Source organism: Embiotoca jacksoni, unplaced genomic scaffold (assembly GCF_022577435.1).
Source record: "Embiotoca jacksoni isolate LCO1_2020_lvr unplaced genomic scaffold, fEmbJac1.0.p SCAF_31, whole genome shotgun sequence".
Classification (NCBI taxonomy): domain Eukaryota; kingdom Metazoa; phylum Chordata; class Actinopteri; family Embiotocidae; genus Embiotoca; species Embiotoca jacksoni.
Window position 1 is genome coordinate 3,659,977 of NW_027185383.1, and position 18,990 is coordinate 3,678,966.

The 18,990-nt window shown below is 42.0% G+C and overlaps 1 protein-coding gene across 5 annotated transcripts; it reads right to left on the bottom strand.

Annotated features, from left to right (window-relative positions):
• Positions 1–252: 252 nt before the first annotated feature.
• Positions 253–13,772, bottom strand: LOC138207326 (ETS-related transcription factor Elf-1-like). 5 transcript variants are annotated; one of them, XM_069164480.1, is made up of 9 exons: positions 13,606–13,772; positions 13,485–13,529; positions 9,478–9,878; positions 9,136–9,262; positions 6,048–6,155; positions 5,677–5,832; positions 5,504–5,578; positions 3,361–3,556; positions 253–2,355 (listed from the first exon to the last, which is right to left on the bottom strand). In XM_069164480.1, exons 3-9 carry the CDS (start codon positions 9,568–9,570, stop codon positions 1,773–1,775), a joined length of 1,338 nt encoding a protein of 445 aa, XP_069020581.1. In that variant the 5' UTR covers positions 9,571–9,878; positions 13,485–13,529; positions 13,606–13,772; the 3' UTR covers positions 253–1,772. The 5 variants fall into 5 exon arrangements, with proteins under 5 accessions (XP_069020581.1, XP_069020582.1, XP_069020580.1 ...); XM_069164481.1 differs by lacking the exon at positions 13,485–13,529; XM_069164479.1 differs by having other exon boundaries at positions 13,485–13,772.
• Between the last annotated feature and the right edge of the window lie 5,218 nt (positions 13,773–18,990).

The following is an 18,990-nucleotide window of genomic DNA, read 5'->3' on the forward strand; positions in this document are numbered from 1 at the left end:
TTGGCAGTTTTATCTACATAATATAATACTTTACAATGTGATTGCATGTTTTATATGTACATTTTCAATATGCTAAATAACTAGTGAACATGGGTGTCAGAAAATTAAGTAAAAAATACTTCAGTAGTTCTTCATGCTTGACTGAAATGTGCTATAAAGTAGGATAAGTACCTCCAAAGTACTTTAGTGAATGCACTGTTACTTGTGACTGCTGGTGCTTGTAAACTACATGGGTCAATAAAAGAGTGAAGATGGATTTCCCACAAAGACAAATTTAAATTTATTTTATATAGAGGACATTACTTTTTTCAACACCTTCAGACTGCGTGAAAGCAAACACGTAGAAACACACAAATAAAAGCAACAGAAACTCCCCCTCCCCCTCTGCTTTAAGCTTAGAAATCTTACAAATCCACATCAGTAAAACATACAGCATCAAGAGACCTTCAGATAAAGCAAAGTGAGGGGGATTTAAAATAAAAAGCCTAATAAAGTGAAAACAAGTTTTGCATATGGGGTTCCCAGCAGGTTAAAGGCACATTTACTGTTTAAGCGTCTCTCAACTGAGACAGACAAATTCTTACAAGGTCAGTTTTCATTTGGAGTGATGTGAGCTTTGTTGGCTGACTGTGTGAGGCTATATTAAGACAAACTGAAGAAACAAATTACTTCATTAAAGGCCAGAAGTTGTACTCCCTGCATAGAATATATAGTCTTTGCAGTACAAAAAAAAGTTGATGAACCTGAGAGATTAAATGGCAACAAAGCACAAGTCGAGCACTATCACAGACATACAGTATATAACATACAATACATACGGATATGAAGGCTTTACAGGTGTATATATGCATTTATATACGTACAATAACAAAGCAGGATGTGTGCATTGCAGAGAGGCTAAATAGTAGAAATCTATGGAAGGCAAAGAGGCTACAAGAGCTTCTCACTGGTGATTGTCAAGAAAACAAAGTGTAGATACACAAACAATAAACAGCAACAGTGCTGAACTACTATTCTAGAAATAACAGTGATCCCTTGTTTTTTTTAAACATTCCACAACACAAACATAATTCATTAATCTTACAAAAACAATAATAATAAAAAATAATAATAATAATAATAATAATAATATGGAATGTTTTCCCTCAATAACCTCGTGATAACCAGGAACAGAGGAAGCAGGGACAGGATGGACTGAGACCTTCAGGCACTTAGACAAGAAACATACAGCAGGGGTAAACATTAGTGCAAAAGCCACTTTTCAAGGTAAAGGAATGATTCGGTGTGTGATAGGATTATAAAAAAAAAACAAAAAAAAAAAAAAAAAACAAAGTGGTAGGAAAGAGCGAGAGTAAAGACAGAGAAGGAGGGCACAGTGTGCTGATCGGGTAATTGGCTCCATGATTCTGGAGCTGAAGTGCAAGCAGAGGATGTGTCTGCAGAGAGGCTGTCGATTCCAGTGCATGTCTGTCTTTGGTGTCTTGTATTGTTAAAGGCAACATAAACCACAGAAGGCTGACTTACAGGACATGACTTCTCATAGTCTGCCTTTACTGAGATTTTGGTTTCCTGTCAGATGTCATGAGGAGCTACTGATTCATGACACATTTTAAAATATAAAAATCAATTCTGGATCAAAACTCCCACTTTTTTTCACACTTGAGAAATAACAGCACTGGTGTGCGGATGCTGCCCTGCAAAGTGCAGCTGTGTAAGTGGTCCTGAGTCAGTGGAGTGTGTGAGCATCTGTGTGTGTGTTTAGGTGTTGGTCATTATTGGTCGGAGCTCGTCAGAAACACCAGCTGTGGAGTTTTCTGTCCTGGATGTAACTTTTCATCAGGCGTCTGCGGGGCACCTTTCCTATCCACCTCGGTGGCAGCCTGTCGTTCACACATGCTCCCCAGCAGCTGAGCGGTTTTGAAGACTGAGGCGTGACCGGCGGGCTGCAGAGACTGGACCTTCTGCAGGTTCTGGAGCGTCCGCAGCATCTCGGCAGACACGATGGGCAAATGCTGCTCCTGGATCAAACTGTTGCTGGCGGGTCGCAGGACTGTATCGCGTTGGGCTGACGGCCTCGGAGCCGACCTGGTCCGCTGCGGGGCCGCGGCTCGGGCAGTGACCGCTTTCTTTTGCGGCGGGTGAGAGTCTTCCTCGTCCACCGAATGGTCACTGGACGATATTGTACTGTCGGAGTCGTCGGTCACGACATCGTCGTTGTCATCGGGGTCGTCATCTTCCTCCTCTTTGAAGCCATCTCCTTCTGTGATATAAATCATGTCTTTGGGCAGAGAGGTGAACTGGTAGACGAGCCGCTGGCCTTCAACCTTGTTCAGTATGCCCCTCTGGTAGTAGTACCTGCATGAAGACAACGGTTCTGCATTAACAAACATTAATCAAGCAGTGTGTTGGGTCAGAATTTAAGAACCAGGAATATCAAACCATCAGGGCTCTGCTTGTCACATGCATCTTAAAACTAAGATGATTCTAAGAAGTTGCAGCCTACTCGCCCATAAATTTGTAAGTTTATACGTTAAGGTCTTTCATCATGTTCACTGACTCTGTTAAATGAAAATTAAAAAAATACACCAAACAAATTAAATATATTTATTTAATTTTTTGTATTTATGTATTTACTTCAACCCCATCTGACTGAAATAACAATGTTCTGTTTCCAACTGCTTTGATACTCACTTGGAGTATGCACTGCGTATTAACATTAAAACCAAAGTCAGTTGAAGCATAAAAAGCAATACAACAGTCCAGCAATAAATCCTCCATAAAATTATAATGTTCAGTTCTTATTCAATCTGACTGAGACAGTTATTGATTCATTTTAATGATAATTTTGGAGCCTGTAATTTGTGGTGCTGATGAGCTGTGTTGGGTTATACTGAGAGGTGTTCTGTATGTTTTGTTCTGCACTGGGTTGAAAATAAATGAGAAATACCTCTCGGTATTCAACAGTGCGGTTCAACAGCACCACAAATTACAGTCTCCAAAATGAGCATTAAAAAAAAGTCACCACAAGGGAGGATTGATTGCTGGACTGTTTTGTTATACTTAACCGGTCAGTGGTTTTAATGTTATGACTGATCAGTGTATGGATCAAATACAGACATGAAGGCAGAATTATAAGCCAATTTTATGAAACTTTTAAGAGCATTCACTGTACTTGCTTTGAGTCCTGCTTTGTGAAAGTCATGTAAAATAGTTGTTCCTATGAATCCTCTCAGAAAACCCTCTGGACTTTAAAGATGGATCAACTTTGGGAAACAAGACCCAGATGTGTTTTCACCCAAGTAAAGAACAAATATATGCATGCCAACGTTACGGTTCCATTTTAAAGCAGTCGTGTTGTACCTGAGTGCTCGGCCCATTGTCTCATAATTCATATCCGGTTTGTTTTTGTGTTTCCCCCAGAGCCTGGCCACGGCTTTGGAGTTGACCAGCTTGAAGATGCCAGCATGGGGATTAGTCCATTTGATGTAGCGGGGACAGACTTGTCTGTCCTGCAGCAGCTCCATCAGGAACTGCCACAGGTAGAGAGTGTTTCCTCCTGCAGCACAAACACAGGAAACGTGACGTCAGAAGAGGAGTCACGAGGGTTTAATAACTTTTGTGAAGACCATGTTGAAAAAGTGAAGTGAAGGGGAGTCCCTGCTGTTGGCCCTGGCTGAATCCAAATGTCCAACCTCTGGACTTGTGGTATGATCCCTAACAGACTGACTGTGAGACACGACAGTGCAAGGCTGCATAAGCTGCTGATATACAGGCTTAAAGACTATAATAAGAAAAGGCATTTGGACTCCCTCTGTTGCCTTTACTTCTACATATACGTGTATCATGATGAGGTTGGATTCACATTCACAAGAAGTTCTGATTTTTAGTCTTTAATTGGAAAAACAAAGTCCATTTTGCAATGAATTGGTGGTAATGAAAGTAGAGTCTGCACCCCAAGCAGACTCTTCAGGACTCTGCAGGAAGGGCACTTGAGGCCCCTTGTTGTCTGGATGAATTGCGGGTTTGGACAGCACTCACAGACTCATCATCTAATGCAGTTTTTGATACCGCTGCTCCTTTCCACGTGTCAACCTATGTATGTTGATATGTTGCCTCTGACAAATTTGTGAGTGTTTAAAGTTGTGTGTATAGACTGGGTAAGTTGCAAATTAATTGCCTTTCTTATGATCAGTAAAGTTGTCTGAATCTGAATCGGACTTCCTGGGAAGGTGCTTCGAGTCCTCTCAGAGCACTGATGTCCAGACATTTGCATTCAGCCTTCGAATTATAGCCGAGGGTCGGATTTCGCCCACTGATAGTAACACTGGATCGGATCATGCTGTATTTTCAATACATCCTTTCACTTTGTGCTACTGATTAACGGTGGACTGCATCTTCAGTTACAACCAGGTAACTTACGAGGGTGGAACAATAAGTTCAGAGACTGCTCCTGTTGTGCTCAAACTGAGTGCAGCACTGTGACGTGCACGGAGAACCTGAAGTGTTACAAATTCTATTATTTGATCATCATCAGCACCCGAGTTGAACTGAGCTGGTCCAGTGTGTCTACGATTTCTCCGTTGACATGACCAGTGGGTGCACATCAAATTTTGTGTCAAACTCTAGAAAATGAAAACAGTGACCCTTAAAAGGAAAGGAAGCTAAGGAAGCCTACGGCAGTGAAATATTGAGCCGCCCGAGGTGTTTTGAGTGATATTTGTGTTTTCCAAGTAGCAGAACATCACCATCCAAAACTGAAAAAGGCGCATCAGCACCTTTTACATTCACTGGGTGGTGCACCTTGAATTCATCCCTCAGGGTCAGACTGTCCACGCAGAGTTCAACTGTGACGTTCTGAGGTGTCTGAGGGAAAATATTCAGTGCAAACAACCTGAACTGGGGCACAATGTCAATTTAGTTCTCCAACATTACCAAACGCACGCTCACAACAGCGCATTGAAAACGTACAAGTATCTCAACCACAACAACACAACTGTCGCTCCCCACCACCTCTTCTCACCAGATTTGGCTCATTTCTGTTCCCCAAAAACTTGTCACAAACTTTGATGTGCACTCTGTGCTCACGTTTCAGGTGTGTAAAGAATCGTCAACACACCCGGATCCCTTCTCACAAAAGCATGTGTAACTCAGGGACTGATTTTGATCAAGCAACGACATTTGTTACATTTACAAACAAAATTACAGCTTCTTTGTGCTGCGTGCAAGTCACAGTGCTGTACTCAGTTCACGCACAACAGGATCAGTCTCGGGACTTATTGATCCACCTTTCGTGAAGGTTGGTGTCTCTGAATAGAAGCTGAAGAGCTGTGATAGGTTAGTTGTGTAATCACTTGTTTAACTTCCCCAATGTTATTCTCAACAAACTCAACCAGCATCAGACCTAAATAGAGAAAAACTCAAGCAGCCAATCACAGTTCTTGCTGAGCCCATGTGATCGAGGCCATGGGTTCTTAAAAACGACTTCTGTCATGTTTGACAATACCTTTGTTGTACTTGTCCTTCTTCACTGTAATCTCTGGTGTGGGAGACTCTGCCCTGCGATGTCGAGGTTTTCTACCTGCATGGGCACAAAAACATCATTTACAAATATTCTGTACAAACCACAAGCCATAAACTCCCCCTCAGATGAGCTGATAAACTATAAAAGTGACTGACTTCTCTTTCTGGACTGCAGCTGTGTCGCAGGTTTCTTTGTATGCGACGAGTGCCATTGTGGCTGATCAACGGCTCCCACAACCCCCTCTGCTGACACGGTCACCTGGGTAACAGGAGTAGTGATGACATCACCCAGTGACGGTAAGAAGGTCTGGGCTGCGGGGGGGGGGGATTAAATAGATGTAATGAAAGAGAACAGCACGGTGACCACCATGTCTAAAAATAACATATTGCAGTCAAAACATGTCCTACATCAAAAAGCACAGTACTGGGACATCTTCACTGGGAGTCACTTCACTCGGTTAAGCATGCATGCGAGTGGTGTTCACTCAGGCGTGTGTGTGTGTGTGTGTGTGGGGGGGGGGGCTTACAGTAGTGCTGCTCCAGGGACAGGGTATCTGCACAGTCCATGTTGAGAAGCGAGTCAGCAGCAACAAGTGTCTCCATGATCTCCTCCTCGCCGCTCTCATATGGCTCCACTGCAGACCACAGAGAAGGGAGGAAGATACAAAAACACCTTCAGAGGATGGAGGAGGGCTGTGTGTAGTACGAGGAGAATTAAACGTGAGAAAGACTGAAGATAAAGCTTGACTTTAAAGGGTCAGCTCACCCAAACACATTCTCTCCCCTCTAGTGGGCTCTAGCAGTGCAGACAGATTAGGTTCGATCATTTCTACCTCAGAGATTGCTGCTGTTTATCCAATACAACAGTTAGAGAAGGGCTTTCATTTGTGGTGCTCGAGCATTTTTAAAACATTCAACAGCAAATCTCTTCCCAGATGCAAGTCCCCGATCCTCTGCATAATCAGACCACAGCATTAGAGTAAATCAAGTGTCTCCTCTTTGCACCCCTTCAGTAGATGTGGTGGGCTTCACAGAAATTGTTCAATAGTGAGACATTAGAGATAACAGTGGCTGCTATCTATGGCTGCATATGTGGATTCTTATAAGACAGAGATCCAGTTGCTGTCCGTGTTAAGGTGCAGGATTTTATAGACAGCTGTTTTAGCCAGTAGTCAGTCTGCATTACTGACACTTGAGTGGCAGAAGCTGCTAATTTTTAAGTTTATCCATTACTTTCAAAGACCCTGTTTGTGTTTTCACACGGCTTGTAATTATGGTGCTGGAACTGACACATATTGGTGGTAAACAAAAGTGTGTTCTATGCAGTCAGATCATTGCAGCAGGAACAGGTTGTTTTTTTTATGGCAAGTGATATAAGTGATAACTCAAATTGCAGATGAACCCTGTGTGAGGTTCACAGCACTGGAAGGAAGTGAGAACATGTTTGATAGCTGGACCGCAACACAGGCGAGCCTTCAATGCACCAATGTCTGACGCTGAGTGAGAGGCTGTGTCCAAATTTGCACATGTAACAACATGCAGTGCACTGCAGTAACAGGATGTTGGACTGAAACGCTGGAGACCTCTCAACTTCAACGGCCCCCACTGTGGTGGAAGAGGAGGGACCGTCGATTTATTTTCAAACTGCTGAAGTTGGTGGCCAAGGAAGCTGCAGTTGTGCAGCAAAACATTACACTTAGCAATGTTGTACCATCCACATAAAAGCGTATATTTTACATAAAGTACCATATTGCTGTTGTTAGATAAAATCCATCAGTATGATTATTGTGTGTGTAAAACAAAGGGTGGAAAAAAATCTTTAATATCTCATTCAAATGACCAAACAAAGCTATCAGATATATTGGCGGGTGACACGTTCAAATGTTGCAGTCATCATTACCGTTAAGTGCACAACAGCAGTGTTTGATTTGAGCCAAAACTACACTGTCAAAAATCACGCACCATTCAAGTAAGTGTACTTAACAGGTACTGTACAACATGTAAAAGTACTAAGGGAAGGATGCAAATTGGCCTACTTCGGCGGTAAATGGTCTGTACTTGTATAGCGCTTTATCACCTTTCGGTCTCAAAGCGCTTTAACATGGTTTTCCCATTCACACACTAATGAGACAGGTCACCATGCAAGGTGCTGCCATCAGGAGCACATTCACACACTGCAACTTAGGGTTCAGTGTCTTGCTCAAGGACACTTAGGCATGTGGACAGGAGGAGCTGGGGATCGAACCACCAACCTTCTGATTGGTGTGCGACCCTCTCTACCGTCTGAGCCACAGCCTCCAGTCCCTCCCTTTAGGCTACATAACTATTATGGCGACCGTTGAGGGTCAGAAGTGTCCTTGTTTCATAGTTTGTGGACTGTTTTGAACAAATTATCCAGATACTTATAGAACACTGCATGTTTCCATACATGACAGTGTGACACATACATGCAATCAAAATGGTCGGTGTCAGTAACTTAATATGTGACTCTAAACACATTTTGGCACAAATGACTAACTGATGAGGCTTACCATTGGTTAGCTGAATGCTACAACCTCCTGTATTTATTTCAGCAAAAAAACCCTCCTTTAAAATTAAAAGCTTATCATACACAGTACAGCCCTAGACAAGGTTTTGACCTTTTTTTTTTTTGCATGTGTTTGAGTGAATTGACCCTTTAATAGCCTAACTAGATGGTCTAGTTCAGTAGTTATTTGTCCTTGGATTCAATCAATGAGTAACCAACTTTTTTTTTGCGTCACTTTTTTTTGCACCACTGAATTTCGCTACGTGCGCAGTAAAGTGTTTTTTTATTATCCTTCTGCGCATCGTGGTCGAGTTTCTGACCGACTGATGTTTCTCTGCTCACAGTGCTCTTACCTCCACACAAACACTTCTAACAGCTACGAGCTGCTGTAATCACATCATATCCAACAGCATATATTTTGCCACATGAACGTCCTCGAGGATAAACATCACGCAGAAGGAAGTGTGTTGTTATTCATGAGGTGAGAAAACATCTGCAAGCTAACAGCTGTTTGCCGTGGACTCAAAACACTACCGCCGAGAAAAGCAGCCCGCAGCCTGTCAAAACAAACGGCCTCGCTCAAAGAAACACACAGGAGGTGAGCTACTGTCCCAGAAAAGGTTGTAATTTGAAAGTAAAGGCTCCACAGCTGTCTGCTTTGTTACCGTTAGCTCAGTTAAGCGAGCCTCGCTGCTCCCTCCAGACACGACGCTGACGCAAACACGACCCGACACGGCGACGTAACTTACTTTGAACTCCCAGCACCGGCGAGGAACGAGCTATACCATGTGTGCTGCAGCCACATTGGACCACGTCTACATCCTAATGTGATTCATTAACTGTGTTTCCCAGGAACGAGCCAGGAATGTTTTGTTTCACTTCCTGAAATTTTTGCAGAGGGTGGTCCATGTGCGAGGGCGACGACTGCGCATGTGCAAGGCAAGGCTTTCTCTGATCGTAGACTTGATTAGAAACTTCACTCAACTAAGGTTTCACTGTTAAATATCCACCAGCGCCGAGACGGCAGGTGGGCTTCAATCAGGAAATGTGACATGTCAAGAAAGGCTGAGTTGTGTACGCGTGTTGACCTTTGAGCAGGTGCTGGTGATCCTCCTCTGTCTGTGCCTGTTCACACGCCAGACCTGAGTATGAGAGCAGGTGTGCATGGGGAACCTGCTCCACAATCACAGCAGGGTAATCTAAGTGACCCCCCATCTGCAACACAGAAAATGAGATGAGATGAGATCAGGTCACAATTTGTCAGATTACTCTGGAAATTTGTGTTGCGCAACAAGCCAGCTCTGCCCCAACACACAAACACACACAAACACACACACACACACACACACACACACACACACACAGACAGACACACACAGACACACACACGCACGCAAAAAGAAGTTGATCTATTCTGCAGGCTGACTCACCTGTAACACGTTAAAATGGTCACTGGCAAAGTCAAAGATGAGCTCGGACTGCTGTAGCATGGCTGAATATCTTTTACACAACTCTAATTGCATAAAAACAGCATCACAGCTTTCCTATGAGGACTGTTGGTAACTGAACAGGTCTGATGCGTCGTTGAATCCAGACAGATCCAGTTCTCGATAACCCCGATAAACAGCAGGTGACTGTCAGCGTTGATCTACCGGAGAGCTTCTCCCCTGGATGCGATGAAGACGGTGTCTTTCCATGCAGCGCAGCTCAACAGTGACTATACTTATTGACCAGGGACACAGAGGCGTCACAGGAAGTTCATGTTCGCTCAGCGCTGCGACTCTCGATGAGGAAGTGGGGGCTGCTAAACTGTCCTGTGGTCTGACTGAACCTGCCAGAGGAGAACAGAAACACAATGTGTGTCAGGTGGGAAGTCGGAGAGCCGTTAGAGGCCAAACAAACAGCGAGGCCACACCTGTAGGTGGAGAAAAAGTTTAATGAAATATCCAAATGTTCATCAAATAAAGAAATGAGGTCCCTCTGGTGTGAGATGCAGAAAAAAAACAGCATCTCATTTTGCAAGTATTTCTTTCTTCTGCGCTTATCTTGCTTCTAAACTGGGCTCAACCAGCAACAGGAAGGAAGCGTTTGCACTGCAATGTGTGCTTCTGTGTGCCTTTGTGTGTTTGTGTATATTTGTGTGTGTGTGTGTGTGTGTTGCATGTAAGGGGGGAGGCAGCTGGTGTTGAACTTGAGACATCACAACGTTTTTGCACAACGTTCATGGTTTCAGGGCCGTTATGTGCACATTCCTCACAACATGACCGTGAAGGGGACGTTCAGAAAAAAACTACAACACCAACTCGCTCCCCCTCACTTTCTCCTCCTCGCTCGTCTTTTCTCTCCTCCTCCCTCCTGCGGTCACAACACCGTTGATACCTTTGAATTGCTCGCTCTTCTTCCTCTCACTTCGCCGTCTCAGTCCGTCGACCCTCGCTGCTCCTCCGCCCTCCTCGTTTAATTAGGTTAAAGCTAACCTTTGAGTGAATTTAGTCTCTTCTCGAGCTGCCTCCCCCTCACAAGTGTCAAATTTAAGTTGTGGACAGTGTTGCCACACCTACACTTACCTTCAGCCCCTTTGTTCTGAGGCTCATGCCAGCATTTAGGTTTTGTGTACAATAGATCTTGCGCTGTGAATAAATTGCTTTTAAGGAATTAATCCTAATCGCCAAGCTCCTACATTTTAATCCCATTAATCCTCCGTTTTGGTTAAAAGAGCCTCGCTAGTCTCACAGTTCCTCGGTTTTTTTGTTTTGTTTTTTAAACCCTTAGCTGCCAAAATGAGGGGGAATATAAGTGTGTGTCTTTGTCTTTGTGTGTGTGTGTGAGAGAGCGATAGAGGCACAACATGTTTTTGGTCAGTTATCACACAGGAAGCACAGCTCATGAGTGCTCATGATGCTTCCTGAGTTGTGCTGCCAAACCACTGCCAACATCTGTGCCAGCAGTGGCCTTCTCATTTTTGACTTCCTTTGATGTCATTTGGCACCCGCACGATTTTGGTTGGACCTGAGTGAAATGGAGGATAGTTTACTCCTGACAGCACGAGAAGATTTTAAAGTCAGAAAGGAAAAAGTAGTCCTTGTTTGTCCTTGTCACAATCAAAACTTGATTTTAGAGGAGAGTAGAGCTGGAGCCTCTAGCTGATGGACAGAAAATTAACTATCAGTTTACAGTTTCATAACATCATCAGTTAATTATTTAAATCATTTTCAAGCATAATGGTCTGAAGTGTGAATATTTGCTATTTTTAGTAGGGTTAACATGTTGGGTATTAGACTGTTCAAATCAAGCAATTTAAAGACACTATTTGTGTCACTATTAGTTTTTAATTATTTTAAATTATTTCCAGAGGAAATGAGCTGGCCTGATGTTTGCATGCCCAAATTTACTTCTTAAATATATGGGTCTGGCGACGCTCCATTGGGAATACTTTCTAGTCATCGCATCCTAGTGGGCGTAGATTTTGAAACTACTGGAGCAGCCTTTAACCAATCAGCATTGGCCACCATATGACTGTTGTTGCATGCCGAAGCTCACCAAGCTATAAACAAGACTAATGTGAGCAGACTACGACTCCATGTTGGTAAATGACCATCACATACTTTTTTTTTTTTCCCCCAATTTAAGGTATTTTTCTTGCTCCGGCTTCAGTTACCAGATATCTGCGAGCATCGTTACAAGTGTTCATATCACTTCATCAAGCTCCACCACCACCACCACCACTATCCTTGCAACTACATTTTGAAACAAACCTTTGACTTCAGCATCATCGTACTGAGCCACACTCACTGGTCACCGGTTGGTCCACTCTTCAGAGTGGCTGTGCAGACCTTCATGTGAAACAGGGTTTCCAGTCTGTAGTCACTGTTAAGTTCTATCTAGACCTGTCACAATTTTTACATTATCACCTTATTGCACCTCCTTCTTCTGCTCTGTTTAACATGACACGATTGGAGATTTAGCGCCATAAACCGACCGCAACTCAGTGAGCATCTGTTGACATTAACATCATTGATTTTGTATATGTACAGGCTACATATTATTAAATCCTATTATTCAACTTTAACTCTATTGCAGTAATAGTGGCATAAAATGACCAAATGACAATTAAATTGCCAATTACAATTAATGACAATTAATTGTCAGTTAATTGAGTTAATGGTCAAAAATGTCATGGTCTTGATGGCCTTTGTGGTATCCCAATATATTTTAAGATATATATATTCTTAAAATTTTGGTTATAGACTCATTCTGTGTGTTCCTGACAGGTTGAAATGCAAGTTGAACCTACTAAACTGACAAATACTTTACACCTCCTAACCTGAAAATCAGGATCTAGATATACGCAGATGGCAGGCTGTCACGCTTTACTTCAATGTCAGTGAAGGCGGAACAAAACATGAAGGACGCGGCTCGCATTTTGTGTTTTGCAGAAGTGAACAAGACAATGAGAGTTAACGGATCTGATGTAACAGGCTGACTGAATTCCTGCGTTTAAGACCTTTTTCTGTTCTTTGAGTGGTAGCCACCGCTGTCTGCATTGTGCCACGTGTATGTGTTCATTGTCAGCGTGCCCTGCAGCCTGCTGCCTCTATAGAGGACTCTTCAGCAGTATAGAGCCTTTGTTCATCTGCACTCTGGTCACATAGGTTTGTCTCTGTGGCCTCGGCACTGGGATCTGAGCCTGTGAAGTGGCTGCCAGGCCCCTAAGGACACTGATAAGCCCCCCATAACATTCATTCCCCAGTTTATGCGTTTGTGTGTGTGTGTGAGTGTGTGTGTGCGTGTGTGTGTGTGTGTGTGTGTGTGTGTGTGTGTGTGTGTGTGTGTGTGTGTGTGAGAGGGAGAGTCAGAGACTGAGATAGAGCGAGTACGGGTGTGTTTGACAGAAAGGGGCAGAGAGTGTGTGTGTGCGTGTGTGTTGTGTGAACTAGGCCAGGCTGATAACAGTATGGCAAGTGGGGGAGCAGCTGATAAGCCCCTGTTGTTGCTTGGGGTAACCGGGCCTTGTTAAATGAACACAGTGAAATATAGTGTGTCTGTGTGTGTGCGTGTGTCTGTCTGTGTGTGTATGTATGTATGTGTGTGTGTGTGTGTGTGTGCGTGTGTGTGTCGAAAGCAGGAGATTGAGAATCGGTGGAGGTGGTCGCAGCAATGTTTTGACAGCCTTCCTGGTGCGGATATGTGTAAGTGGTTTAGCTGTCAGTGAAAATAAATCATTTAAAGGTCTTTTCTAATAAACATGTTCTGGCAGTTTAAAACAGCGTGATGATCAGAAACCCCCGCTCTCTCAGCAGTACTTTCACTTTCCCTTCACCACATGTCATGCAACATACAGCCACCCAAAGACCTACTCTTATTTTACTTTGTCGATTGAAGTATTGTGACTCTACAGAGTAGATGGCCTACTGTATGGAATAAGCAGCGTGCTTACCTTGTGTTTATGGCTCGTGTCTGTGTGTAACAGAGCAGCAGCTGCCTGGAGGATCCAAGAGAGAAACGGAAATTGTTCTCATTACTTTTGGCAAACACAGAACCCTCATCTGCCTACTGACCTGGGATCAGTTTCCTTCTGTGAATTTCCGGTCAGCAGAGCGAGTGTGCAGCACAGACTTTAGATCAATGGTCAGTGGAGATCGTGTTCATTTTTTCTTTTTCTCTTTAGTCCTTGTCATGTCATACTTCCTCTTTTTTTTGTTTTTTTTCCAATGAACTAAGTCCCCCCCCCCTCCACACACACACACACACACACACACACACACACACACACACCCTCTCCTTCCTTATCCTGTGAGGTCTGATTGGTTACCTGTGTTGTGAGTCAAGGTAACCCGTAGTGACCATTGTCAGTGTGGAACAAATGTAAACACGGGTGTATTTGCAATGTAAAGCAGCGGAGAGCCAAGCAACCGATCTGCAAACAGAACATGGTTCATATGAGGGTGGACTGAAAGAGGAAGTGTGGGGTGATCTCACCTAATATTACATTAAATCACAAGTTTAGCAATAAACAAGAGGATTTTCAGTATCATGAAGTTCTACCTGTTGCCTTGTACAGTTTATATCAACACAATACAAATATAATCACAGGCTGAATGAGAGACAACAAAAAGGCTTGCAGACGGACACACAGGCAGAACAGAGGATTGTCCTTTAGCCAGTCGCTGCCGCTCCCTAGTGGCAAAACTCTGCACTGAGGCCTTTAAAAACAAAGTCTGATCCATCTTTTCATTTCCTTTCCTTCCTCTCATTTTTTTTTTATTACACAACAAGTGAAAGAGAAAAGGCTGGCAGACATGCGTCCCAGAGTGTGGTTCAGTGATACGTGGGGATCTGGGGAAGGCTTCCACTGTTTCTTGGAAATCATCAGCTCTCCCATGAGAAGAGCCAGCTCTGTGTCTGTATACTATCACTGCTGCAATGGTTGCATAAGTTCACTGTCTCTGAGCATCATATAAGAGAAACTAGCTTGAAGTGCATCACAATCATATCTGCAGATAAAACTGCTCGATCAGTTCTATAACATAATTTACAGTTAAATCTGTCCTAAGAGCTTTACTTAGCAACACTTCAGTGTGTGAAGATCTCCGAGTAGATGCCGACATTAATTCTCCCAGAATAGACACAATGGATTAAAAAAATAGTTTTTACAATTATCAGAGTCACTTATTTATTGCAAAATTTGTTATTTAGGATTTCGTATTGCACCTATAAAAAGAAAAACAGCAACTTTTCTCTTTAAAATGTTTTCATACCATTTATACTTTTCATTTGATCTATATACTTTCCATAGCAGTGATTGGACTGATAAATCAGAATAAATTAAACCTCACCTTCATTCCTTCATTTCTTTTGTCATTTTCTCCCGCTCCCACAACAGCGGGCAGCTACAAGAATGTGCTGGTTTGGCTCAAAAATAAGGTTAACTCCCATAATGTTTTTATAAAGTAGCAGAGTGCAGGATTTCATTATTGCAGGATGTGTTTGTGTTTGTGTTTGAGACAGAGAGAGATGGTAGGATTGGGACGGATTGTTACTGAGAAGTAATGCAATTGATCTTAAATTCAATGTAATGGCATTATTGTAGTTTATGTAATAATCACAAACAATTTAGAGTCCTAGAAAGTTGCTTTTTTTAAATTCTGTTTCTGAAAAGAGGCAGATATGCATTTTTTTTTTCTAATTAAGATGATATAATGCCATTACTCTGGGGCCCAGCCAAGCTGGTAATCCACATGCATAGTGTAAATCTGAAATGATTTAGGGACTGTACACAAATTGTTAGAGGTGGAGAGGGGGAGGGGGAGAAAAAGGGGATAGTATACAAATTCAAATTTTGACTAATGGCAGGTCTGAGTTTTTGGGAAGCTCTTTTATGTTTATCTGACTCAAAATTTATATTTTACTTCAATCTTTCTTTGAATTATAGTTAATAGTAACATAAATATAACTTGTGCCATGCTTGGTTTATTAAGTTTTTCTTTTATGCATATGCATATTTATGACAATACCTTAGTCTCTTTTTTCTGGGTGTTATTAATGTGTGCACTGATGACGCAGATTAATTTGGGCCATTAAGATATTGGAAGAGCACTTCACTGACTGAAAGGAAAGTACTCAGATCTTTTACTTACTTAAAAGTTGCAAGACCACCATGTAGAAATAGAGATAATGCTGCTTCAAAACAATGCAGCATCAACACAAATATTGTCTGTTTCATTCCATTCCACCTCCTCATCAAACACTTGTACCAATATTTGCAGACAATCCAACTACTTCGCCAAGAGTTCAGTTGGAATTTCATGGCTTTATTAAGAGAGCTTCATACAGAACCATCATTAAGCCTTGCTGCTGACCTTTCCTAGTGGTCACTTGTAATATTGCAACAATGTGAAAAAAAAACCCAACAACAAAAATATTCAGTTATTCAGTCTGTTATTTTAACTCTTTAACCGATTTCAAATATGTTTTATTTTTCTGACATCATCCCAATGTTAAGAGTAAAGGCTGCTATCCTGTGTCGGGCCACGGGCGCCACACAGTCGACCTTCTGTGACGTGCTGTATTATTCCAAGGGAACCATACAGTCAACTTGCCAGATAACCTGTTGTCTGGAAATAAATCTTCTTACCTGTAATCCAACTGTTGTCCGTGCTGCAGTTGGGTCCACTCTCACCACATATTGTGACAGGAACCTGTGGCCAGGGACAGTGGGGAAAACACCAATGGACAATGGGCTGCACAACGCAGAAGCAATTATTTTAACAAGTTGTGGGATGAAAGTTGTAATTTTTTTTTTTACAAAAAGAGGTTTAACAAAAGTAGGTCAAAACCAAGGGTAAGGCTGGACTGTGTATGAAACACCAGACGGCTTTTAATTTGAAATGAGAGCTTTTAATTCTAAATTGATACAGGAAGTCTAGGCATTTGATCGACCAATGATACAACTTTATCAATCAGTCAGTGACTGATATCAGACTCGTAGGACTTGCCTGTCATTGCTATCCAGCTAAAAAAACATGAATTGCCATCGAGAGGGCCTACTTTTTAAATTTTTTTTTATTAAATATATAATTTAGCCGACATCATTAATTGATTGGTCAAATGACAGCCTACATTTTCATAATCAACCAATCATTTATGTCATTTTTCAAAGCATAAGTAGAAAAGAATGTAATATAATGCTATCGGCTATTACTTGTCGGCCAGAGTGGAAAATTGTCTTTGGCTCACTAAAGCATAAAGGCACCACAAAAACATGCAACATACTGTAGGCTATATGACAAGAAATGCATAGAAAATATTTGACGACAATATACTGCTGAAATAGAAAGGAACACTTAATGAATACCATACAGTATAGAAATATAAATCCCAGATAAAATGACAAAAAAAAAAACATACATGAAAATACTTCATAAACAGTAGAGTCTTTAGTGACATTTCTTTGTTTCCAGCTATTAAATTTTAATATATGGTGGTTGTCTTGCAAGTAAAGTACATACAATAGTTTCAGACTGTTGGTTGAACAAAACAATGTGAAAACGTTTATGAGCATTTTCTTTTTCTTTTTTTTTTTAACTTTTTCTGACATTTTGCAGAGTCAACGAGGGTCAACGACATGTATGGTTTTATTTTTTTTTAATAAATTCTACCTCATTGACATCAATGGCAGACATCTGCACATTTACTTGATATAAGCTACATGTTGACAATTGTCCCGTTTGTGGTATTTGGCTCAACATATTGGTTCAACATGTGTATCTGTTGCTGATTAATCATACTTTATCTTGTACTCTGGCCCTGCAGATTTGTCATCCCATCAACAGACAAAAGCAATAAAGGGAGAAGCATGTTAACATTGAGAAACTGTGACACAAAGTTTCTGACTGTCTCCTGATGTAGAACTGAGGGGGAAATAGATTAAAGAACTGCACACGTCCATGCTACGTCAGTCTGATGAATTCCTTCTGCCGGCCACGTCTGTTCACCTTCTGCTGCTTCTACTGCGCACAGTGTGTGTGTTTCTGTGTTGTCTATGCATGTGCTCAAGTGTGTGACATTTGTACATCTGTGAAAGTGAGTGATGAGTTGCGTCTTGGTGTCATTTATCAGCCATTCCTTGAAGTGTGAAATCAGCGGTGTGTGGCCAAAAAACAGCGCATCAAATTAGACAAAAATTCAGCGAGCATTTTTATACGTGCACAAACACAGCCGCACCCTCAGCTTACATACCTTTGTTTTTGGGCAGAATAAGGCTCTTAGTTTGTGCAAGGTTCAACATTTTGTTCCGTAGAAATTATTTCCATGGCTCCAGCAACACACAGACACACACACACACACACACACACACACACACACACACACACACACACACACACACACACACACACACACACACACACACACACACACACACACACCACTCTTTCACACTCACAATGAAAGCATATTTTCTTTGTTCTCTCCAAATGATAGGAGAAGCGTTGCCAGACTGAACGCTCTCCTCCTCGTGATATCAATCCAGAATAAATATTGTAATACCAAGAAGGAATAAAGCAAATCTTGTACATCAAGAGCTGTGCATACACTTTTAAATTATTACATGTCTGTCAGATGTATTCAGATAAGATCAAAAGACAGGAGTTAGAGTCAAAGAAAGTAGATGTGACATGCCCGTGTTGGTTTAAATGCTTAATAAGTATAGATGCCAAGCATGCAGGACATGTCACAGTGTGCCAAAAGGTCAAGAAAAGAAGACGCTACCACAAAGGCTCGAGAATCAAACATTCTTTTCATACAAATGCTGCTAATCGCATTCTGCCTGGAGTTTGCTGGCACAGTCCTGCCCATCGTGCTGCGTAAATATTCAAAACAGCGGATGGAAACAGTGGAAAAACGTGAAAGAATGTTTTGGAGAAAGAGCGAGCAGAGAGGAGCCAGACCGGATCTCTTCACACCCCGACCCTGGAGACCCAAACCCCAAACTATTAACCCTCCAACCCAGCTCACTGTGGAGAGGAGACAAACTGTGCGTTCTGGTATGTCTGGGTCTGTTTGTGCTTCTTTGGTGTCCAAATGTACTGGATGTGTGTGTGTGTGTGTGTGTGTGTGTGTGTGTGTGTGTGTGTGTGTGTGTGTGTCAGTATATCTGTCCGGAGATGGACTTTACAGGCTCAGTGTTCCATCCTGAGCTCAATGCATTTGATAAAGGAAATGTCGACAGTCCTTTCTTGGCTGAAAAGAAGTTGAGTCTATAAAAAGTATACAGCAGTCTTTGATCTTTAAATCTGTTTTTAAAGAATTTTCTAGTAATAAAAGGGTAAATCTATACAGCAGCATCATAACAGTTGTAGCACAGTTTCCTAATATCAAGTGTTTCCTATATAATTTCAAAAATCTTGATAGAAAGCATGCATATAAGAAATTAAGGATAGATA